At 49.6% G+C, this 21,477-nt stretch overlaps 1 protein-coding gene across 1 annotated transcript in view; it reads left to right on the top strand.

Moving 5' to 3' along the window:
• Positions 1–21,477, top strand: part of GALNT18 (polypeptide N-acetylgalactosaminyltransferase 18) — a 319,011-nt gene that overhangs the window by 136,771 nt on the left and 160,763 nt on the right. Inside the window, exon 2 of the mRNA XM_028516504.2 lies at positions 20,559–20,751. Within this exon, the coding sequence (XP_028372305.1) occupies positions 20,559–20,751 (193 nt within the window). The remainder of the gene's footprint in view (positions 1–20,558; positions 20,752–21,477) is intronic.

Here is a 21,477-nt window from a genome sequence, read left to right as displayed (position 1 = left end):
GGACAGTGAGATGATAGGGTAAAGGGGACTGAGGGAAAGATTCCATCAGACGGGGGAGCCTGGGCATGTAAACTGTGTAAGGAGAATGACTCAGAGGAAAGGTGGGGACTGAAGACACAGATGAAAGAGTGACGGCAGATGTGCAGGGGCTCTTGAGTCAGCTGGAAGAAGAATCGAGATGTCATTTGGAGGGACATTTAACCCCCAGGCAAAGATTTTTAGGATGGAGACATAGAAGGGGAAGTATCCCACGGGTCACGGAAGTTGTGTCCTGGGGCCAGAGGGCTGGAGGCCAGCGGTGCACATGGACTCTCCATGACAGCTGCAGGTCCTGGCAGGTCCTTCCTGGTCTTCAAGTGGGGACGGGCCTTGGGGAGATGCTGCTGCAGGCCAAGGATAGGGCTCACAATGGCAGGAAGAAGCTCTCTGGAGGAAGGAAAGGGTCTAGGAATCTGCCAGGGGACCTAGCTAGTGGAATTTTAAGGGGTTTTTCAGTCAGTTCCCTACATCTGCCAATATCTCAAGTAGTTGGGATATACTAGAAGGGGGTCATATAACGATCAAAAGATCAAAACTTTGCCAGTGAATAGCCATCCTATAACTGTTCCCAAGCCTATATGGGAGGAATAGTGAGGTCTTCAGCACCCTGCCAACTTACCCAGCCAACTGCATGGAAGACGGTGCCTTCCTTGTACCCTAATGGTTGAAAGTGAGCTGTATGGAGAAGGGTAGGAGGATTTTCCCCATCTTTGGAGAAGCCGAAATTTCCCATCAGTGGGCCAGGACAGAATTGTGAGGCATGTCAGAGTTAATTTCCTCTGTTCCAGCAATAGGAGCATGCATGGACAGAAAATGTGGAGGTACCTTAGTGTCCAGGGTCTCAATCCTGGGGCCAAGGGCTGAGGGAAGATCTGGCCTGAGCCAAGCAGTTTAAGGGACATAATGAGAGTGACGGATGTGGCCAAACATGAATTAGGGGCTGAGCCCTGCGAGGCAAGAAAATACCATGGGCACAGCCTCAAAATCATCCTGTTCCATGTGTCCCTGTCAGTTGACAAAGGTGACATGAGAGGCAAAAGCAGACCAGTGGGACAGTCTTTCTGTTTGATGTGGTTACAGCTTTTTGGTTTAAGTGTATTTTCTGAAGGTCATTACAGGAAGTGGTCAAGGAAGCAAGAGTATGGGACTTTCGTTGTTTCAAAGGACAAAAATCTATTTGGAGACTGAATTTTTGGGAAGCTCACGACTGGGGACCTTGTTTCCAGGACCGGAGGGAATCACTGATGTCCATGAATGTGCACCTGTCCAACGGAGCTCGGGGGGGACAGGCAGAGGGGGTTCTTAGGTCATTCTTGAAGTCCAAGCCCTTCTCTGACAGCCACCGGAGCCCTCCAGCCCCCCTTGGAAAGGCTGCAAGAGGAAGCTGGAAAGCCCATAGGGAGTCTGCACTCATTCCCAAACAACTAGCCCATACCCAGCCATCAGCAGATCTGACCGACGCTGGCTATGACACCAGCCTTGGGCCATGTGATGTTGTGAATCCAAGGTGAGCAAAGCACAGGCCTGGCCCTCAGAGAGCTCCCAGTCTACCCGAGGAGCTCCAGGTGGCCCTCGTGCACCAACCTGAGAACAAGTCAGAGGCTAACCTCCAGACACAGACCCAGTGTGGTGACAGAGTTTAGAGAAGGAGTAAATGAGGATTCTAGGGACCAGAAGACGGGCCTTCAGCTGGACTTTGCTTGATCCCTTTCCCACCTTAGAGATTAGTGCCAGACTCTGTAAAAGACACAATCGTAATGGTGGGCAGGCTTCCCTCAGGGACAATGCCTTCCTACTCCTGCTGGTTACCACTGAATGGCCCCTTGAATTCCTTGGTTGTCTTTAAAACAAGATCCCTCCAGTGTTGTTGGGGGAGGAAAAGTAACCTTTGCAATGTGTTGTTGGCCCGTTAGCTATGCTCAAGGGTGGCGGACACGACACACCTTTACCAGGCTGAGGGACCGGAAGAGACTATGCTTGATGTGCTGATAATAAAACTTGCACAAACACAGAGTTCAACACACACATGCAGACCCTTTATAGCAGATAGGGCAAGTATCATTACTGTGTCCATTTCAGAGAGGAGGAGGCTGAGGCTCAGAAAGGTTAGGAGGGCGAGGTCCTGCAGCTAATACAGAACGGAACAGGGACCTGTGCTCAGGAATTTGGCTTCTCAACCCTTGGTCTTTCTGTACTCTGTGCTGCCCCCACTCCACGTAGCTGACATCAATTGGATACTTACTGTTTCCCAGGCACTGGAGGCACTTCTCATTAAATAGTTCATGTACTCTTCCCAACTCTTAGGATTCTTTTCATTCTCTTTCTACAGCTGAGCAAACCAAGGTGCTGAGAGAGATTCGGGAACTTGCTCCAACTCACACAGGTTGTTAGTGGAGGAGCCGGGGGTCTAACCCTGGCCAGTTAAATTGGGAGATCGTGTTCTTGACCATTTGTCTGTGTTCCCACATGAAGTGGGTATGAGTGATGGCTGAGTGGTATGCATGACCAGGGCCTGAGGATGCTGGCGGGGAAGTGCCGCCTGTCTCCTGCTGCCTCACCTGCCTCCAAGGGCCTCTCTGGGCTCCAGAGGAAAAGCCTGGGCCACTGCAGAAGGGGAAGCCTGTGGATGGATACGGTGAGGCACACTAGCTGTGTGAGACTTCACATTTAATGGGGGGCAGGTGTTCAGAGCTGTCCCGATGCCTTCCATCTGCTCGAGTTGGGGAGTCCCCAGGCTAGGTCTGGGACTGTGGTTTGGGGCCTTCCTTCGTTAGCCCTGCACCATCTGAGACATTCACAAAAGCAAGAAAGCCGATTGGCTCCTTTTAGTTTATAGCAACTCAGACTGCTTTTTCTGGCTCTGGGATCCAAAACACAACATCCTCAGAGCTGGCTTATTTACAGAGATGCAGAGTGCTGCGTTCTGCTGGCCCATCCCAAGAGGCAGCAGTTGTGCCCGACATACTGTTCCTACCAAACCCTGGCTGCAGCTGTCTGACCATTTGTCTGTGGATGCCAGGTAGGTGGAAGCCATCTGTCTGGATGGCTGTCCACCTACCTAGCCAGCTTAATGTGGAATGGTGATATATTGACAATACAGCTGTTTACCTGTTCGTCTCATCCCAGGGTATGAGGCTGCTGATGGCAGAGAGCCTGTTGGCCTCACTCTGTAGCCTTCTTGCAGTGGTTCACAAGCTATCTCCGTCACCCACTGGGCCTGTGGAATCTGCTGCACACTGTCTGTATGGCTGCTCATTAAGCCAGGCATTCTTGGAGTGGACAGGTTTATACTGATTTTTAGGGGGTCCTGTTTGCAAAAGCCCCTAGTCCTGAGAGTCCTGAGAGTCCTGACTACATGTGACTCAGGTAATTGGGGCTCAATGAAGAGCCCATGAGGTCCTCCATCCCCCAATCTTGCCTTGCTTTTATTCCCCAGCAACCTCCCTGCAGCCCAGCCTCAGTTGCCCTGTTTCTCAAAGTGTGTTCCAGGGAACACTGAGTCAGAAACACTGGAAGAGTTTGGTGGTATAAAACAATGACTCGGAATCTTAAAACGAGACTGGGTCATTTATGAGAACTGTAAGGCAAAAAGGAAGCAGGATTGTGATCCCCAGCCCAGGGCAAGGACCACCACAGCCTGGGCCCTTGGCGGGTTTCCTTTTCTATGACCGAGTATATTTGAGAGCCCCTCGCCTTTGCTTTGGGGAGGCGGGGCCTATGGATGCTCAAGTAGGAAAATGAGACATCAAAATGTTCAAATGAGGAAAATAGACCTTGCAGTTATCAGTTATTAAACTTCCAAAAGACTTTTTGAAAGAGGGTAATGATAACATTACCATCTGAGAGAAGGCACACTATTTGTCTAATAAAACATTTATGGTATATGAAGGGATTACAGTATTTGTTCAGGGGATTCAGGGTTGCTTTATTATTTGAGATGTGAGATGTTAATAATTACCCTGTTCCAGAAGTTCTGCTTCAGAATCTCCGAGGATCGCCCAGCTCGGGGTGAATCTGTGTTTTCACCAGACATTCCAGGTGGCTTCTGTGTACACTCTGAAGTTTGGAGACCTCTCCCCAGACACATGGCTCTAAATCTTGGCTGCATATCGGAATCACCTGGGGAGATAAAAGAATTAAAAATGAAACAAAACAAAACAAGATGCCTGAGCCCACCTCCAGAGAGTTTGATTTGGTAGGGCTTGGGCATCTGTAGGTTCTGTCCCTGTCTTGTTCCCCAGCAGGTTTTACTGTGCAGTCAAGGTTGGGAAGTCAGGGTTACCATATTTTTTGTACTATAAGACACATTCCCCACCCTCCAAACTTGGGAGGAATAATGGTTATTAATGCTGCTGCTGACTTCTGTTTACATTTACATTGGTGAAATATTATGTTATTTATGTTATTAAATATCTTACCACATTTTTTGCTTCAAATTTTTTTCCTATTTTCCTCCTCTAAAACCTGGGTGGTCTTATGGTCTGAAAAATATGGTAGCTCCGCCCTAGGGGATGGTATCTGTCTGTGCCCTGCCCATACATGAGTGTGTGTGTGTGTGTGTGTGCGCGCGCGGGTTGGGGAGGGGTGTCTCCTAGGCTGACTCCAACTCTTGGAGGCATTTATGGCTGGGAACTGTGCTCCCTCCAGGACATGTGCTGGTTCCCTTCAAATGCCTTTATCTGATCATCAAACCTTGCCACAGCAGCCTCTGCTTTGACTGGAGGATCTTGCTGGGAGTCCAGAGAAGAGTCTGTTGTCTTGCCTCTCCTGTCTGGCTGTGGGTAAGGAAAGCCTCTTGGACAGAGCAGAGGGCTGCAGCTACAGCTGGAACCAGTCAGTTTTTGGGGGGTTCTAACTATCAAGGTCACCTGACCTAGAACAATAGCACCTCCTATAGTGAGTGCTATAGAACCATGAGCTTGATACCCTGCATCTGCTTCTGCGTGTCAGTGGAAGAGCCAGCAGAGCCCTCCTGCCCTCCCTCCCACTGTGGGCCTAGGGTACGTGGCCAGCAGGGATGCCTGTCTTCTCCCCATCAATGGCTTCCTGCCTCCTGGACCCTGGGTCAGGAAGATGCTTGTCTTTTAAAAATACTGCCCCTATTCAGAGATGATCCATTTATTTCCCACATTTTATTCATCAAAGACATGCGTAGCTGTTACATAGGGCTTCTGACTCCCAGTAGATAAGGCATTTTTTTACCCCAAGTCTTCTAGAAATCTAACCAAAACCAAGGAATGGGGTTCCTTCATCGATCTGTCTGTTTCCTTATTGCTAGACCTTTTTGAAAGCTTGACGACCCTGGGAATTCTATGCCCAGGTCTCACCTCCTATCCTGTGTCCCTCTTGCTTCTGCCCCAACCTTGCCTCTGTGTCATCTTTAGCAAGTCCCTGAACCTTTCCGATGGAAGGATTAATGTGGCCTCATTCTCTCCCCTGACAAATGAGACACATGAACTAACTCACTAACTCACTAGGTTTTGAGGTTCAAAACATCCTCTTTAGCCATTAATGCTCTCTTTAAAGAGTTTCCTATGCAAAATCTAATATGTAAACACATTAAATTAGAGGCCGACAGGTAAAAAGGGAAACATAAACCTCAGACCTCCCCCACCCTCCACTTAGGGTCTATCTTCCCCCAGGGGGCTCCACAGAAGCTCTTGAATACCACTGTTGTGGGTAAGTTATTTTCAGTGGGACATCTTTTTTCCCGGATATGAAGGTTCATATGAAAATCTTGAGCCAGTAGGGTTAAGTGGTGTGCATACTTTAAAAAAGCTTATTCTGAATGACCATTGTTTTTATTTGTTTTCAGTTGTGACATTTAATTTCTTATTTATTTCCAAATTTCAAGTAATATGAAAGGAGGGTAGAGAGTTTTAACATTTGTGAAAAGTGGACATTGATTTTTGAAAAGTTGTAATCCATTGATCTAGATCAGTGCTTTTCCGATGTGGGTTACGACCCCCTAACGGGTCCTGGAATCAGTATTCCAGGTCAGGACCAGCCTTCCTCCTTAGCAGAGCATTGTAGCATAAAATACAGTATACCACAGTTAGTCACACAAAGCAAATCGTGGTTTCCCTTGTGTATGCGTGCGTGTGTGTGCTAGACAGGCCTGATGTGAAATATGGTTCTTACTGTGGGTTGTGATCAAAAGGAGCCAAGAGCTGGTCTGAATGGATGGTCCCTGCTGTTCTTTCAGGCTCTGACTGTACCTCACACCTGCATCTGGGCACCTGCCAACCCGCTGTGCTGAGCAGTGTGATGGTGAGCGATGCACAGGAGGGCTCAGGAAGGCAAGACTGCGGGAGGCGGGTGAGCCCCTCCCTCAAGGGAGTCCAGAGCCCTACAAATGTTCAACAATAACATTCCTCCTACTGGCACCTGGCAAGAGGCATGGAGGTTAACAGGAGGCCAGCTTTGCCCAAATCCATGGTCCAGTGAGCTAATCATGGTATGTCTTATACAAGGCAAGTGATATGGGGGAAGGGTGTGGCCTTGATTACTCCCAACACCAGAAAGGCTTTTTACCTCCAGGTCTCTCTGGTTCCTGGAGGTACTCTCGGGACCCTGCCTGAACAGTGCCTCCCAGCCTCATGCTCCAAGTTGTCTCAGCTTCTGTGATTGCCATGGTACCATGAGCCTCTGGAGCGGAGGATAGTCTGGAGGATTAGTGCCCAAGCCATGAGGGATCAGTGGTGAGTCCCTGCAGAGTGACAGCCCCATGGGGTGGGAGTCCTGTTTCCTTGCCCTGGGCTGCACAGCATGACAGATCAGCTTGGCAGAAAAGTCTCCACTCCCTGCCCGACTCTGCAGCCCAGGGAGGACCAGTATGGATGCCGAGGCCCTCAAATGGTGGCACTGGGCTTCCCCACACCCATGTGGCTTCCCTGACTCCCCTTCCTCCCCTGCCCTTGGCAGGAAGGGGATGAGGAACAGGGAGCAGAGGAAGACCTTCCTTGGGCATCCCTAGGCAGCTCACCCCAGGGTACCAGTAAGCTCTGGGTCCTCTTCTTCTTAGGGAGGGTTGGGGAGCCTGTTTTTCTGTGTACCAGACACTGGTGTGGAAGACAGAAAAGCAATGATGAGCAGCCACCTCAATAACACTCGACTATTTTTGCTCATAATTCTGTCCCAACAATCAACACAATTCCTGACCCATAACAATAGTAATAATCGCCAGGGATAATATAACACAGAATGTGAGAAGGCTTTGTTAACTCCTTCGATCCCCAGTGACTGCACACGGAAGCAGTATTATAATCATAATTTACCCCAATCCCCCCCCAATTTTCCATGTTAGGAAACTGAGGCACAGAGAGATTAAGTGACTTGCACCAGGTCTGCCGGGCTAGGCTACCTCTCTGCCCAACTGCATCTTGATGCATATTCTTTGAATAAGTGAATTAACTTTCACTTATAACTTCATATGAGTGGATTTTAATGTTCGCCCCTCTGTGGGTACCCAGGAAAGGTGGGGCAAGCCAGTGTATCTTTTTCAGTGTGCTGGGGCCCACCAGGGAGCTTCTCTCTGAGCCACTGCCCACAGGTTAGGGCATTAGAACTGGGTGCATCTGCCTGAAGAGAAGAACATGCTCAGGACCCCATGAGTGGCTATGCATCCAGGCTTCCTCTCTGGTCACCCATGGCTTAGAGGTGGGACCTCAGCATCACAGGGTCTCTGAACAGAGGTGTTATCCTCAGATCTGAACCCGGGAGACTCAGGTCCTCCAGGGAGGCCATCTCGCTCCTTGTGATCCTTTCCGGGCATAGGAACAGGCTTCATCATGAACTTTGAAAATTCATTTTGTAGAGCAAACACTCATGGATCTGGAGGTCTGTGAAGGAAGTTCAGATCCTGTGGATAATCCTGAGACCCAATACAGTGACATTGTCTGACTTTGTGTACAAGATGTAAGTGTGGATGCTTTGCAAAGCCCACAGCTGACAGACACAGATAAGCATGGGACCACTTACTCATTGTGTCCTGGGCACGGAGAGTTTCTTTGTCTGAAACTTTGCTTATTTTGTCTGGCTGAGCACTGGGCCCACCTCCTCCCTTCTGCCTCAGGTACCTGTGCAGTGCAGCTGGGTTGATAAAGTAAGAATTTACCAGATGGAAAGGACTAAGTTTTCCCCCTTTCAAAATTATAGGCATGACGTTTTCTCTTTTCTTCCCTCTTTTTTTTTTTTGCACACATTCTGCTGGACACATCTGCATTCATAATACAGTGTTGAGACATCATAAAGGTTTTCACATCTTTTATGTGATAAATATTTTTAGCATCGTGCTCAAGAAATGGATTTTATTTGAAAATGGCCTATTTCTTTTGATGGCTTCTTTGACGTGGATTCAAAGCTTTTTCTGGTCCTGCAGGGGTCTGAGGTTGGAAGGGTCTCTTTGTTAACTTTTTTCAAAGGACAAATCTACTTCTTTTCACCAAAATAGAGCCATGGATGCCAGGGCTGGGAGATGGATGACTGGGGACAGTAATGAAAAGATGTCCCGTGAGCCAACAGCAGCTGGGAGTGGTGGCAGGCTCAGTCCTGGGGGCCCCCCTGCAGCTGGGGCCTCCAGGCCCCTATGAGCAGATCCACCAGTGCCCTGGCTCCTGTGTATCCTTCTTCATTGCAAATTACACTTGAGGGGTGCCTCAAGTGTAATTTTCACTGGGGGCCACATCAACCTCGAGGTTGCCTTCAAAGGACTGAATGTAATTTTAGGACTGTATAAATGTAACTACTCTTTAACAGTTAAGCGAGAGCTCAGCACTGCCGCTGGGTAAAACAAGGTGCTGGGCTGGATAAAACAAGGTGGAGGGCCGGATTCGGCCCACAGGCCTTGTGTTTGCCACCTGTGATAAAGATTCAGATGTGGCTATTTAGCCAGAGTGGGGCCCCATAGTATTTCTTCAGGCAGGTTTGTCTTTACAGGTGTTCCCTCTCATCTTTGAAATGTAATCTTTTTAATGGTCTTCTACATGCAGTGAGCAGCCACCTGGGACTAGAGGCATCTGTTTTCAGGACAAGCCTTTTGGCTGCTGTGGCCCTCTGTGACTGTGTGTGTGTGAGCGTGTACACCCGTGTGTGAGGACACAGCTGGAGGAAACTGAGAAACATGGAGCTCTGCTGTCCTCCGGGAGCCTGGGTTAACAGTCGTGGGATCTTGTGATTAACATCCTTTCCCTGCACACCTGCAGAGCACCTCTTACCTTCCTGTCAGCCTGACATATAGGTTGCAGGTGCTTCTGTAGATCAGACCCAGGTACCAGCACAGGGTGAGGGTCACTGAGGGAAGATTTGCCAGTTTGCCCAGGGCTCAGCCTCTGGGGTTTGGCTGCCTCGGAGGTGCTGCAAATACTGGGTGGTTGAACAGATGCTTTTTCTTAGAGCCACTGTGCAGGTACCTCCTGGGTGGTGGAGGGAGCCCTGAGCAGGGATTGAAGGCATTCGGGGGCTTTGTCTCATCTCCTAGTCCAGGAATCAGCTGTTACCTAGCTGTGTTACATCTGCAAGTCACTTAACCTCTCTGGACCTGCATCCATTTATTTATACAATGAAGAGTTGAACAGGAGGTACAAGGATTCCACTGAGCATTCTGTTTTCAAGTGAAGCCACCAGTTCCCGTGTGAGCCAGAATCTGTAATCTGAACCACTTTAGAATAATGGCATTTTAGGATGGGAAACATTCTCTCATTCCCTCCCTTTCATTTACCGGTAAGAAAACGTAGGCCTGAAGAGAGGGAGGGACTTGCCCAAGGCCTCGGGAGTGAATGAGTTGCAGAGCAGGGCCTAGCTGAGCCTGTGGTTCCCAGTCACCTCTTCAACTGGGTTCTCAGAGAGGGGCCCAAGCAGCAGTCTCTGCACTCCTTGGGAATCTGTTAGAAATGCACATTTTCAGGCCACGCTCCAGACTTGCGAAATCAGAACTCAGGGGTGGAGTCCAGCGATGGTCTGTGGATTTACAACCCCACTGGTTCCATCTGATGCCTGCCAACATCTGGGAACTACTGAAATACAGCTCTTGGCTACTCCTTTAAGACCAGAAGAAAGACATTGGAAACCAGCATGCTTTCCCGAGACACTGGAGAGAAAAGGGTAGAGTAGCATCACACAGGAAAGGTATGCACGCTCTTCCCAGCTAACGTCAGGCTGCAGGTTTCCTGAGGCAAGGGCTCTTGTGCAGTGCAGCCCGTCCCAGCGCCTGGGAGGCGCAGGCTTCTGCAGGCGGGCATCTGAAGTTGGCCTGGCCACAGGCTGTCCTACAGCAAAGGGCCTCTTTTCTTTCTCCCAGCTGAGCCCAGCTGTTCCCATCTGAGCCCCTGTGCCAGGAGAAGTGTGCCATTTTAACATCAACAGTGTTGGCCAGCTAGTTCACTCCAAGAAATTGATGTGTAGAAACATTGTGTTTTATGTGTGAACAGTGAGGTGTATATTTAGAAGTCCAGGTGCTCAGCTCCACGCTGTCACCTCTCAGGGAAGAAAAATGATGGTATGTGCTTCAGACTTCATTATATCTCCTAGGCAGAATTGTAGGTTTAAAGGGCTGTTTTAAAGTAGCACATAATGGCACCTATAAATCCCGATTCCTAAGATACGGACATTTGTCACTCTCTAAAATGAGTTTTTCACATGTTCTTTATATTGGTTGGCTTGGAGCATAAAAACTTGGACTTTTAATAGTGGTTTTCATTCTGTGTAATTCCCAACCCAAGTCCATTTCCATGAGTGCGTGTGCACACTGAGCTCTGGCTGCCCCTACCTGCCCCTCAGTCTCAGCCCTGAGCCATACCCACGCGCAGAGCCCACCCTGTGCAGGCAGGGGAGGGCAGGGCAGCCCAGCACAGCACAGGGGTGGGTGTGCGATTTGGCCATGAGAAGCTGTCATACAGTGTACGGAGTTGGCTCCCAGGGTCAGGAGAATTCCTTTTCCTTGCTTGCCCTGTTAGCCCAGATGCAAATGGCTGTGCTTTGCCCTAGATCCCAGACATATTCTCTGTTCCTTGCCAGGACTTGCCACCCTTCCTGAATCCTAGCCCCCCTGGCTGGGGCTGCCTGCCCTAACCCTTGCCAGCTCCAACCAGGGTGTGGGGCCTGATTCTTCTGTCCTTGGCTTCACCTGGGGTTTTATTCTCAGTGACTTGAACACCTGGCTGGGGCTTAACAATCATAACTGCCTTTTGTTCTTCCCAGCTGGGGCTAAATTCAGACTCCCCTGTTCCAAGCTAGGTAGGCTAAGGTTGTGTCTTATGAGGCCAGTCCCAGGGGCTCAGAGTGGGTCCTCAGTGGAACAGGGCAAAGAGGTGTATCCAAGCCAGCGTCCTGCAGGCAGAGGCCCATGGCCGGTGGGCAGGTCCTCGCTGACACTCTCAGGCCTAACTAGGTGTCAGGCACTGCTCTGGGAGCTCGACACAGATTCACTCCTTTGTTCCTCACTACTGCCACCTGAGGCAGGGATGGCCATCCTCCACAGAGCAGCCGCTGCGACCCTCAGCTTGTGCTGCCACTATGCCAGGGGTTGGCAAACCGACATCCGCAAGCCGGATCTGACCTGCTGCCTGCTGTCTGTCGAGAGAGTTTTCTAGGAATGAAGCCACACCCACTCACCCACGGACAGCGGTCTCCCCCATCCCTGGTTTCACTTCCCATAGTTTTAGTTACCCATGGTCAACCGAGGTCTGAAAATATTAAATGAAAGTTTTCAGCAATGAGCAATTCATAAGTTTTAAATTGCACACCATTCTAGATAGTGATGAAATCTTATTTCCTGCAGCTCTCTCCCACCCAGGATGTGACTCTATCCTTTTGTCCAGTGTTATCCACGCCGTAGGCACCAGCCGCCTGCATTTTCAGACCCATTGTCATGGTATCGTAGTGCTTGTGTTCAGATCATCCTCATTTTACTCAACAGTGGCCCCAGAGCCATTCACACAACTTTTACTACAGTGTGGTGTTTATGTATTCTATTTTATTAGTTATTGTTGTTAATCTCTTACTGTGCCTAATAAATTAAAATATAAGGGTGTGTGTGTGCATACATAAAACATAGTATATATAGGGTTTGCTACTATCTGGGGCTTCAGGCATCCACTGGGGGTCTTGCAACATAGCTCCCAGAAATAAGAAAGGACTACTGTATTGTCTATGGCTACTTTCTCAATACAAAGGCAGAAATGAGTAGTTGTAACTGAGACCACGTGACCAGCAAAGCCAAAACTATTCACTACTGGTCCTTTACAGGAAAAGGTGTGCCAGCCCCTGTTCTAAATCATACTGCCGCTCATGGCTTTTGTGAATTTGGAAGCAGATTGTTCTGTGCATGTGCCAATGTACATTTTTCTGGGGAGTGGTCACAGTTTTCATCAGACTCATAGATGGGAGCCTTCCCAAAACATTAGAACTGCAGTTTAGAGGGGTTTGAAAGCAGAGTTTGGGGTAGCCAAATGCTGGCCCCAGTCCAAAGCACAGCAGCAGAAGGCAGGGACAGAGGTCAGGAGCCAGTTGGAAAGTGGGACAACAGTTCAATCAGATCTAGTGGGGAAGAAACAGAGGTAGGAGTGTGACTGCCACAGTGTCTGCCTAGCACCATCTGAGGCTCTCCTTTGTTGTTTATTAGCTTGGCATATGAGGGAGGTAGGTTCAATGTGGCCTCAAGGTCAAGTATGAGCCCCCTCAACTGCTCATGGCCACCTGCTGGCTTCACGTGCACCTGCATGTTTGGAGAACCTGGCTGGCAGCCCTGTCCTGTTTGTATGGGTGTAACTGCCTGTTCAGTCTCAGTGCAATGTCAGGGGTGACAGTGAAGCTGTGTGGAGAGCCATGCAGGGGTGTGCTTGGCTCTCAACAAACCAGAACTTTCTCGTTCCTTTGCCTCACTACAGCCCTGAGGGCCAAGTATCAGAATCTCCTCTTTATGGATGGCAAAACCCACAATGATGGAAGTTTCACTGGGGCAGGCAGAATAACGGCCCCCTAAAGATGTGCACATCTTTATCTCTGGAACCTAGGACTATGTTATCTTATATGACAATGGGGAATTAAGGTTGTTAATCAGCTAACAATCAGAAGATTATAATAAGGAGATTGTCCTGGTTTATTAAGTCGATCCAGAGTTATCACAGGATCTTTAAAAGTGGAAGAGGGTATCAGAAGAGGTCAGAGTGGTGCCACATGGAAAGGACTCAGCTCACTGTTTTGACATTGACCATGGAATGCAGGTGCCCCCCAAAAGCTGGAAAAGAGGATTCAAGGGTTCTGGAATCCAAGGAAGTGGATTGTCCTCTGGAACATCCAGAAAAGAACACAGCCCTACCAGCACCTTGATTAATCACAGAGACCCTGTCAGACTCCTGAACTCCAAAACTACAAGAGAATAGATTCATATTGTCTGAAGCCAGTAAATGTGTGGTTATTTATCAGAGCAGGAACAAGAAACTAATCCATTTATCACAAGTGTGATAGTTTGCTGAGAGCTTTACTGGAATCCACCCCCTCACTCTTTGCAATGAGATGGAAGTAAATATTCTTGTTTCCATTGAGCAGATCAAACAGATGACTAGGCTGAGATTCAGAGAGGTTCAGGAGCTCACTGAAGGTCACACAGAGCTGTCAAGGACAGAGTTGATGCCAGAACAGAGCCCCTGTGGTGGCCTGCCTTTGCATTGTGGGCCCTAGCCTTGCCTTGTGACAGGGCATGACAGGACAACCCTCTCCAGGTGCCAGAGGGAGCTCTCCCGGAATCGCCTTTGCCATGATGAATAAAGTCAGTGTTCAGGGGGTTTTAATGGTGTCAGATGGGAGACTGGCAGGGCTTCTCCCTTCCAGTTAGCTCCAGGCCCTTTCCCATCAGATTCCACTTCTCTCTCTTAACACTTCTGAGGATCCCTGGAAGAGAAAGTATAATTGTGGGGGCTGCTGGCAAAAGACCTTCAGCTCATGTTCTAATGCACCTCCAGAAGTAGGGAATGGGGAGACCCCCAACACCACAGAGTATTTGCTTCCTTATTATTAAGACTCTTAGCACATCAAATGGGGGGGCGAGGGGTAAAAATATGAAACTTTTCCTTTGGGAGCCCAACTACAAATGGAGTCATAATGTCTCGCTTTGCTGGATATAAGAAAAGCACCACAATGACATGCTAAAATCCTACTTTTTCTCCCCAACAAAATCCAAACACTGGCTCCATCTTACAAAAGAGAAATGGAGGCCCAGGGAGTAGGGGGTTTGCCAGGGTTGGAGGGGAGGGTTGGCTGAGGCCTCCTGCTTCCCAGGCCAGCCTGCTGTCAGTGCCTCGCTCTGGCTGGCACCAGGCACAATGGCAGGGCTTTGCCCCTGGGTTGGGTGTTGCAAGAGGAGGAAGGGAAGACACACAGCAGAAGCGGGGGGCTGACTGGAGGCAGCCAGGCTGGCCTGCAGTTCAGGTGTGAAATCCCTCCCTGTGTGGGTATGTGCGTCCTGCCTCGTCAGCCAGACTCCAACGAATGAGCTCTGATGCTCTACAAATGCAGCCTGAGCTCCTGGATCAAGGGAGGCACAAGCATCAGCCTGTTTAGTGGAGATAATGGTGACTTCACGTTAGCAGGTAGCCAGCAGGCAGGAGTTTACTGAAAGTGACAAGAGGAATGTACATTTCTGAGCATTCTATTAGCCCCTTCCTTTTTAACTCAAAATAAAACATGCAACAAGGCACCTCAAGAGCGAAAGAAAGTTTTGTAAAAATCAATTGAAGTGTACATTTGAAAAAGGTAAATTTTGTGGTATGTAAATTACACCGGAATAAAACTGTTGTTGTGGTTTGTTTTGTTTTTAAAATAAAACGAACGCAAGAAAAGGAAACGTCCTTTATGGAGTTTTATCAGGGACATTCAGCAGTGCTCACTTCATCATTTAAAGCTTAGCCCTCATCCCCCCAGAGCTGACAGCACTGCCATTCCTCGTTGCAGCCTGACGTCTGTTCCCATTTCCCAAGGGAAGGAAATGGAGGCCTGAAGCGGCTGCAGGACGTGTCCAGAGAGAGTGCATAGCACACCCAGGAGTGAGGAGAGAAGGGGGCCCCACAACACTGGTGTTGGGGACACGAGACCACCTGTGCCTGTTCCTCGGATGAACTTGAGACACATGGCCCCAGTGTCTGCACACACAGACCTGCCTGTCCCTCTTCCTCCCTGCCTCCCCATCCCTGGGTTCTGGATCCTGTTGTCAGGCACCCAAAGCTTTAGCTGTGAGCGTGGCCTGAGGGCAGAAACAGAAATAGCAGTGGCTGTAAGACTGGCTGCAGGGCAGAAGATAGTCCTCCTTCTAACCATCCCTGAAGCCTTCTGAGCTGTCTCCTGTCCCTGAAAGAGAAGCACACAGCACACTTAGTAAACCCACAAGAAACTAGAAGGCTCCACCTCTTTCCTGAAGGTACCCAAACTGAGGGACTGGAAGCAGAGCTGCCACTTCCGATCAGCATATGGTCCAGCTTGGGCAGCAGCCTGGGGGGGACTCAGGGACGTGAGCTGTGCCACAGTTGGCTGTGCCTGCGCCCCTGGCTCCCCTGCCCAACCCCAAGGTGGGACACCCAAACCACTTTGACCTCCAGCAGCAACCGTGCGATGTCACCCCTTCTATTACATGTTAGGATTTATCCCAACATCCAAGGAGCAGAGTTGGATGCTGGCTTCTTGGTTAGGGAGAGCTCTGGGCTTTTGACTCTCCTGCAGCTCCTCCAAAGCCACCAACACCTCCAAGTTGCCACTAAAGTGCATGACAGGAGCTGGCAAATGGGTCAGCTTCAAAAGATGGAGTTCTCCAGAAGCGTGGTCCTGGAGAGGACAGGCAGTCAGAAGTGGACAGAGCTAGGCAGCCTTACAATATCTGTTTTACTCCAAAACCTGTTTCCCTTCTGCTCCATTGTGCAGCCTCAGCAACACCAAGACCCTGGAGCAAAAGCAGCTGGGTGAGCCCCTATTTGGGTTGCTCACCAAAGCAGCCCCCCGGTGCAGGTGTCCTTTCTGCTTTCTACAGCAGTGGCTTCGGGAGCCTGGAAAGCTTTGGCGGGGTCTCCAGATGTGCTTCTCATGCCTGGCTGGTGAGCCTGTGGACACTGCTCGGAGCTACGGCTTTTGTTGCATTAATTGCTCAAAGCTTTGCATGCTGCCTTCCTGCCCCACTTCCCTCCTGTCTCCATGGATTAGTGTGGAGGCCGTCAGGGCCTGTAGCTGTGATTCTCAGCTCTCCTGAGTGTGCTGCGTGTCAGGCACGGTGGACACCTCTCTGAGACCATCTTGTGGCATTTCCCCAGTGCCCCATGTGAGCACTGGCAGAACCTTCTGGAAAACAGGTCATGCACAATGAGGGGTGGAGGTCTTCTACCAGTGATCACATTCTGTGGAACTATCTGAGGAGATTAACTGTTTAAGAAGGGCCTTGCAGAGCAAGTGACTTTTTAAAAAAGTTCATTTTAGAGAGGAAGAGTGAGAGGGAGAGAGAAACATCAATTTGTTTTGTTTTGTTTTGTTTTTGTTTACTTATGTATTTATTGGTTGATTCTTGTATATGCCCTGACCGGGGATCAAACCCACAACCTTGGCATGTTGGGACAACACTCTAGCCAACTGAGCTACCTAGCCAGGACCGGCAAGTGACTTTTTTAGTGAAAGATTTTAGGAGGGAGGAAGAGAGGGAGAGAAACATTGACATGAGAGAGAAACATCAATTGGTTGCCTCTTGAATGCACATGGACCAGGGACCAAACCCACAACCTAGGCATATACCCTGACTGGGAATTAAACCAGTGGCCCTTTGATTTGTGGGACAGTGCCCAGCCCACTGAGCCACACTGGTCAGGGAAGCAAGTGATTTTGAGTAATGAAGTGGGGGGCGTCAGCCACGAGGGGGTAGAGGGAAGTGGGAAGCACCAAAGGCACTCAAGTGAGATCCACCAAGGGGGCTGTGGTAGGAGATGAGCTCTGGGGGCTGTGGGGTTCCCATCACCCAGGGCCTTGTGGGCATTAGTAGAGACTGTCTTTTATGCCAAGGGAGACAGACAGCAATCAGAGGGTCCTTCACAGAGAGGGAACAGGGAACAATGGTAGTGTCTCCCTCAGCCTGTGGGTCTCCTCAGCCCTGCTGGGGGCTCCCCTCCTGCCCACACCATTTGGCTCCTGGTGAGTCAGGGAAGGTGGAGGGATGCCTTCTGCCTCTGTGTTACACAGGTGCCGTCTGGTGAAATGGCCATTCAGTTTTCCCTCTCAGCCTGTTCCTCCCTAGGACCCAGCCCAGCTCCCGGGTGGTTCAGAATGGGCTGGGATAACGGCTTCCTTCTATACTGAGAAACCCTCCAAATGCTCTAGCTCAGCTACCAGCTGAGTTCATTGTGCTCTGATCAATGTCTGCCCTGAATGAGCTCTCCCTTGGGTAACCCTCAGCCCGCTGGATATATGCTTCTCTGGAGTCGCCCCTCATTCAGTCAGGCATGCCCATATAGATCTGAACCCTAGAACAGGGCCACAGCCAGCGTCTGCTCCTGGGAAGAGAGCACCATCCATGGGTCTGGCCCATCACCACTAGGCCCCTGCAGAGGACCCAGCCTAGCACTTCCCTGAGACATCTTTACCACCTCAACATGTTAAAGGTGGTCGTTCTTTGCTGATGACCAAGTAGGTCTGATTTCTTACTGGAGAGAGAAGGGAATCAGCCTGGGATGGGTTCAAGGTAGGCCTCTTGTCTTTGGATGCAGAGACCCTTCACTGGGTGCTGGATGGCAGCAGCATCTTCCAGAGTCAGGACCTCCAGGCAGGGCCGTCTCCCCCATCTACACTCAGGAGGTACTGGTGGGACCACACCCAGGTGGGGCTGTGGGGCCATGTTCTGTGAAGAAAGGACTACTATTATTATAGATGGGGAAACTGAGGTGTAGGATGAGCTAGACTAAACTGGGAAATGGTAGAGCTGGAGTATAAACTCTGGGATTCTGCCTCTATGGCTGCTGCTCTTACCCAGTCCTTTGGGAAGGAAAGAAAACAGATGGAGTTAGCAGAGGCAAGTCATCTGTACTTAAGAGACATCGAATGTAAGGGGTAGAGCAGGGGACAGCACACTTAAAGGGCCAGATGGTCTCTGTTGTACCTGCTCAACTCTGCCCTTCTTGCTCTGAGACTGTGTTCCAATAAATCCTTCTTTACATAATAGGTGAGGGGCCAGATTTGGCCCATGGACCATAGTTTGCCCCTCACATTGTAGAGGAAGAGAATGTGGGATTTGGAGGAAGCCAGGCCTTTCTTTGATGCCCCCAATACCTGGGTGACCTTGGATTAGTCATTTAACATTGTCTAATAACTGACCACTATGGGGTACATATTAACTAATTTATTTTAAAATGATGTATGGAGTCTCTTGGAAGAGAAGTATACTGTGTTGGGAGCCAGGACACCTCAGGGAACAAGAGAGATGTCATCCTACCCTCACAGAGTCCCCACTCACAAGCATGACAGGGGTAACCTGAGGCATGGACAGCAGCCAGGACCATGCTGGGCTCTGGGCAGGAGCGCAACAGAGAGCACCTCCTTCCTGCTCTGACACCCTTAACTCACCGTTCCCGACGCAGTGCTTCCAAGTTCACTGTCATCTGCACCCATGCTGAGTGAAAAGGTAGAAGCATGTGGTAGAGCTCAGGACTTTAATATGGTCATAATGCAATATAAGGCAACACAGGCTTAATTTGGAATTACAATTTTTCATTAGCTGATCCCATTTTACTTGGTAATATCCATTTAGGTGTGTGAGATCAGTAAAGCACCACTTCTCTTCAATATTGCATGAGTCCGTTGGCTCACTGGTTCAGGTTTCTATTACCTCCATTCCAGATGAATGAGGTATGCACCTTTTTCAAGATAAAAAGGATCTCCAGGATCATGCCAGCCCTGTACTTCCTTTAAAATGCATCTAGTTGGGGAGCACAGAGGTGCCCCAAGTTCTGGGATGGAGCTTTGAGCAGCCACCACACTACTAACAACGCTTGTTTTGTGATAGAATGCACTCTTGATCTGCTTTTTTCTCTTTCATGTATCCTAATCTGTTCAATGTATCTGAGTTTCCCTCTATATCTTTAAGGCTAGTTGGTAACCAAGATGGTATACCCAACCTTGAAGACACTAACACCCTAGACCCCTGCCTGTCTCCAGCCTGTACCTTGAAGTTACCTGGCATAGGTGTGTCACGCACCTACTGGCTCTATGTGGACACCTTAGGGGATATTGGCAAGTGCCCCAAACCTGTCTCTCCTGTTCCTAACTTGCTTCTTTCTGGTTTCCTGGCTCTATCTTACGTATATCATACCTATAAGCACAGAAGGCATCATCTAGTGGACTTGGCATCTCTCCAGTTTCTCTGATTTCTGACTTTGAATGGTTTGCCCTGACTACCTGTCCCTGGGAACAAATTCCAAAGTCCTGACCCATCGGTCTAAGTCCTGGCAAGACCTGCCTGTTACCGCAATAAAGGAGAGATTCAAATGACCTGCCCAGTTTCCCTTACTATAGCAACCCGATTGCCATGTTTTATGCACTTATTTTGAGACATATGCTGGTCTAAGTGCTTTATATACATTGTTTTATGTAGTCCTCACATATCTCAGGGGAGGGGAAGGAGTATTATTATTTCCACATTACAGATGGGGAAATTGCAGGGTAAAGAAATTGAGTGTTTGCTTGTGGTCACGCAACCAGTGACTAGTGGGGCAGGGATTTGTTTGGCACCGTGGCTGTGTTAATCCCAAGACTCTGCTCTTATTTTCTTGGAGAGTTCCAGGGAAGCCATGAGCTCTTCTTGACCTGTGGTGGGGGCTGCCCCCCGCCCACCGCAAAGTCTACCAGGGGCCCAATGAGCAGTGCCCCGAGTGTGGGGGCTCTGGGGCTGGACTGGCCGTCCCCTTTGACACCGATTCCCTTTTCTGGTGGGCAGAGTCTGGAAGCAGCGGGAGGCAGTCTGGTTGGGGGTCCTGGCAGCCAGATGAACGTCATGTGGTGGGGCCAGGCGACTCACAGCAGGGCCAGACAGTGGAGGAGGACACGGGCTGGAAGAACTGGGTAAGGGAGCAGACCCCCAGCTAGGGGACCTGGGTGTGGGCCAGGCTCAGGACTGGCAGGGAGTGGGGGGACAATTTGGGAAAAGAAAAACAGATACCCCTTGTGGGGTCGGGGGCAGCATTCTGGCAGGAAAGCAGACTGAGAAAGGAGGGGTTTCTGACTGGAAGCCGTGGGGCATCAGGTCACATCTCTCGGTTTCTCAGAAGACACTGGTGGGTATATTTCTATATCCCTTGGGCCTAGTGCTTATTGGGTGGAGGAATGGATGGATAGATGGATAAACGAGTTTGAGGAAGCATGAAGATTCCAGTCTTCTTTCTCCCTGCCCCTGAAGATGGGGCAAAGATTGTTTTACCCAAAGCAATGGTGAAGACGAGAAAGGGGTTGTCATGGCATATGCAGGGGTGCACTCTGACCCACTGTCTCCTTATCCCTTCTTTCTCCAGAGGCTCCTGCCAAGCCTGAGGAGGCCGAGGCTGAGCCCTTCACAGACTCCTCCCTGTTTGCACACTGGGGCCAGGAGCTCAGCCCTGAAGGCCGGCGCATGGCCCTGAAGCAGTTCCAGTACTACGGCTACAACGCCTATCTCAGTGACCGCCTGCCCCTCGACCGGCCCCTGCCTGACCTCAGACCCAGTGGGTGAGCAGAGCCAGTGGCTGGGCTCTTGTTGACCTGCCCGGGGGGAGGGGAGGTGGGGGTCACCACAGTGCCAGGGACGGAGGCAGGACTGGGCATTTGGACTCCTGGGTCCCTTTCCTGCTTTAGCTGGGGCCTGTCTCCTTGGCCCGCATTGGGCAAGTCATTCTCTCCCTTCACCTTCTTCAGCCTCAGTTTCTCCATCTGCTAAACAAGGGGAAGTGCTTTCGTCCATTCAAGATTTTGAGGATTAATAACCTAATTTACTCCTTAAGGGCACTAGAATCATCTAGCATTGCTGTTAATAAGTCATTTTAACCCAATTAGTTGCATTTGTATGAACAATTATATTTTTTTCTGTAAATTAGTTTTTTAAAGTGCATCCATCTTCCAGAGCTAACGAGTCATTACACCCAACAGAGAAGTCTGTCTTGACTTCTCTCTTTGTCACAGAAGATGTTCCTTTAAGGTTCAGTTAGATTTTTTATTCCCCCTAATTATTAAAAATGTGAGCACGTACCACAGCCGAGAAAATCTCATTAACTTTTGTGAGCTCCCCCCACACACACCTTCTTTTCCCCTCTTCTCCTTATTTTAAAAATTGTCTTAAAGCTGCAAACCACAGTAAGCTTATACCTGGAGTTTTCAGGAAAGATCGTACTGCTGGGTTTGGAGGCAGTGTTCTTTGGGGAGGAGAGTTCAGTTTATGGACACTAATTGAGCACCTGC

This window comes from Phyllostomus discolor, chromosome 6 (genome assembly GCF_004126475.2).
Source record: "Phyllostomus discolor isolate MPI-MPIP mPhyDis1 chromosome 6, mPhyDis1.pri.v3, whole genome shotgun sequence".
NCBI lineage: Eukaryota > Metazoa > Chordata > Mammalia > Chiroptera > Phyllostomidae > Phyllostomus > Phyllostomus discolor.
Note: the sequence above shows the minus strand (reverse complement) of the source record. Positions and strands in the feature narration are given on the sequence as shown.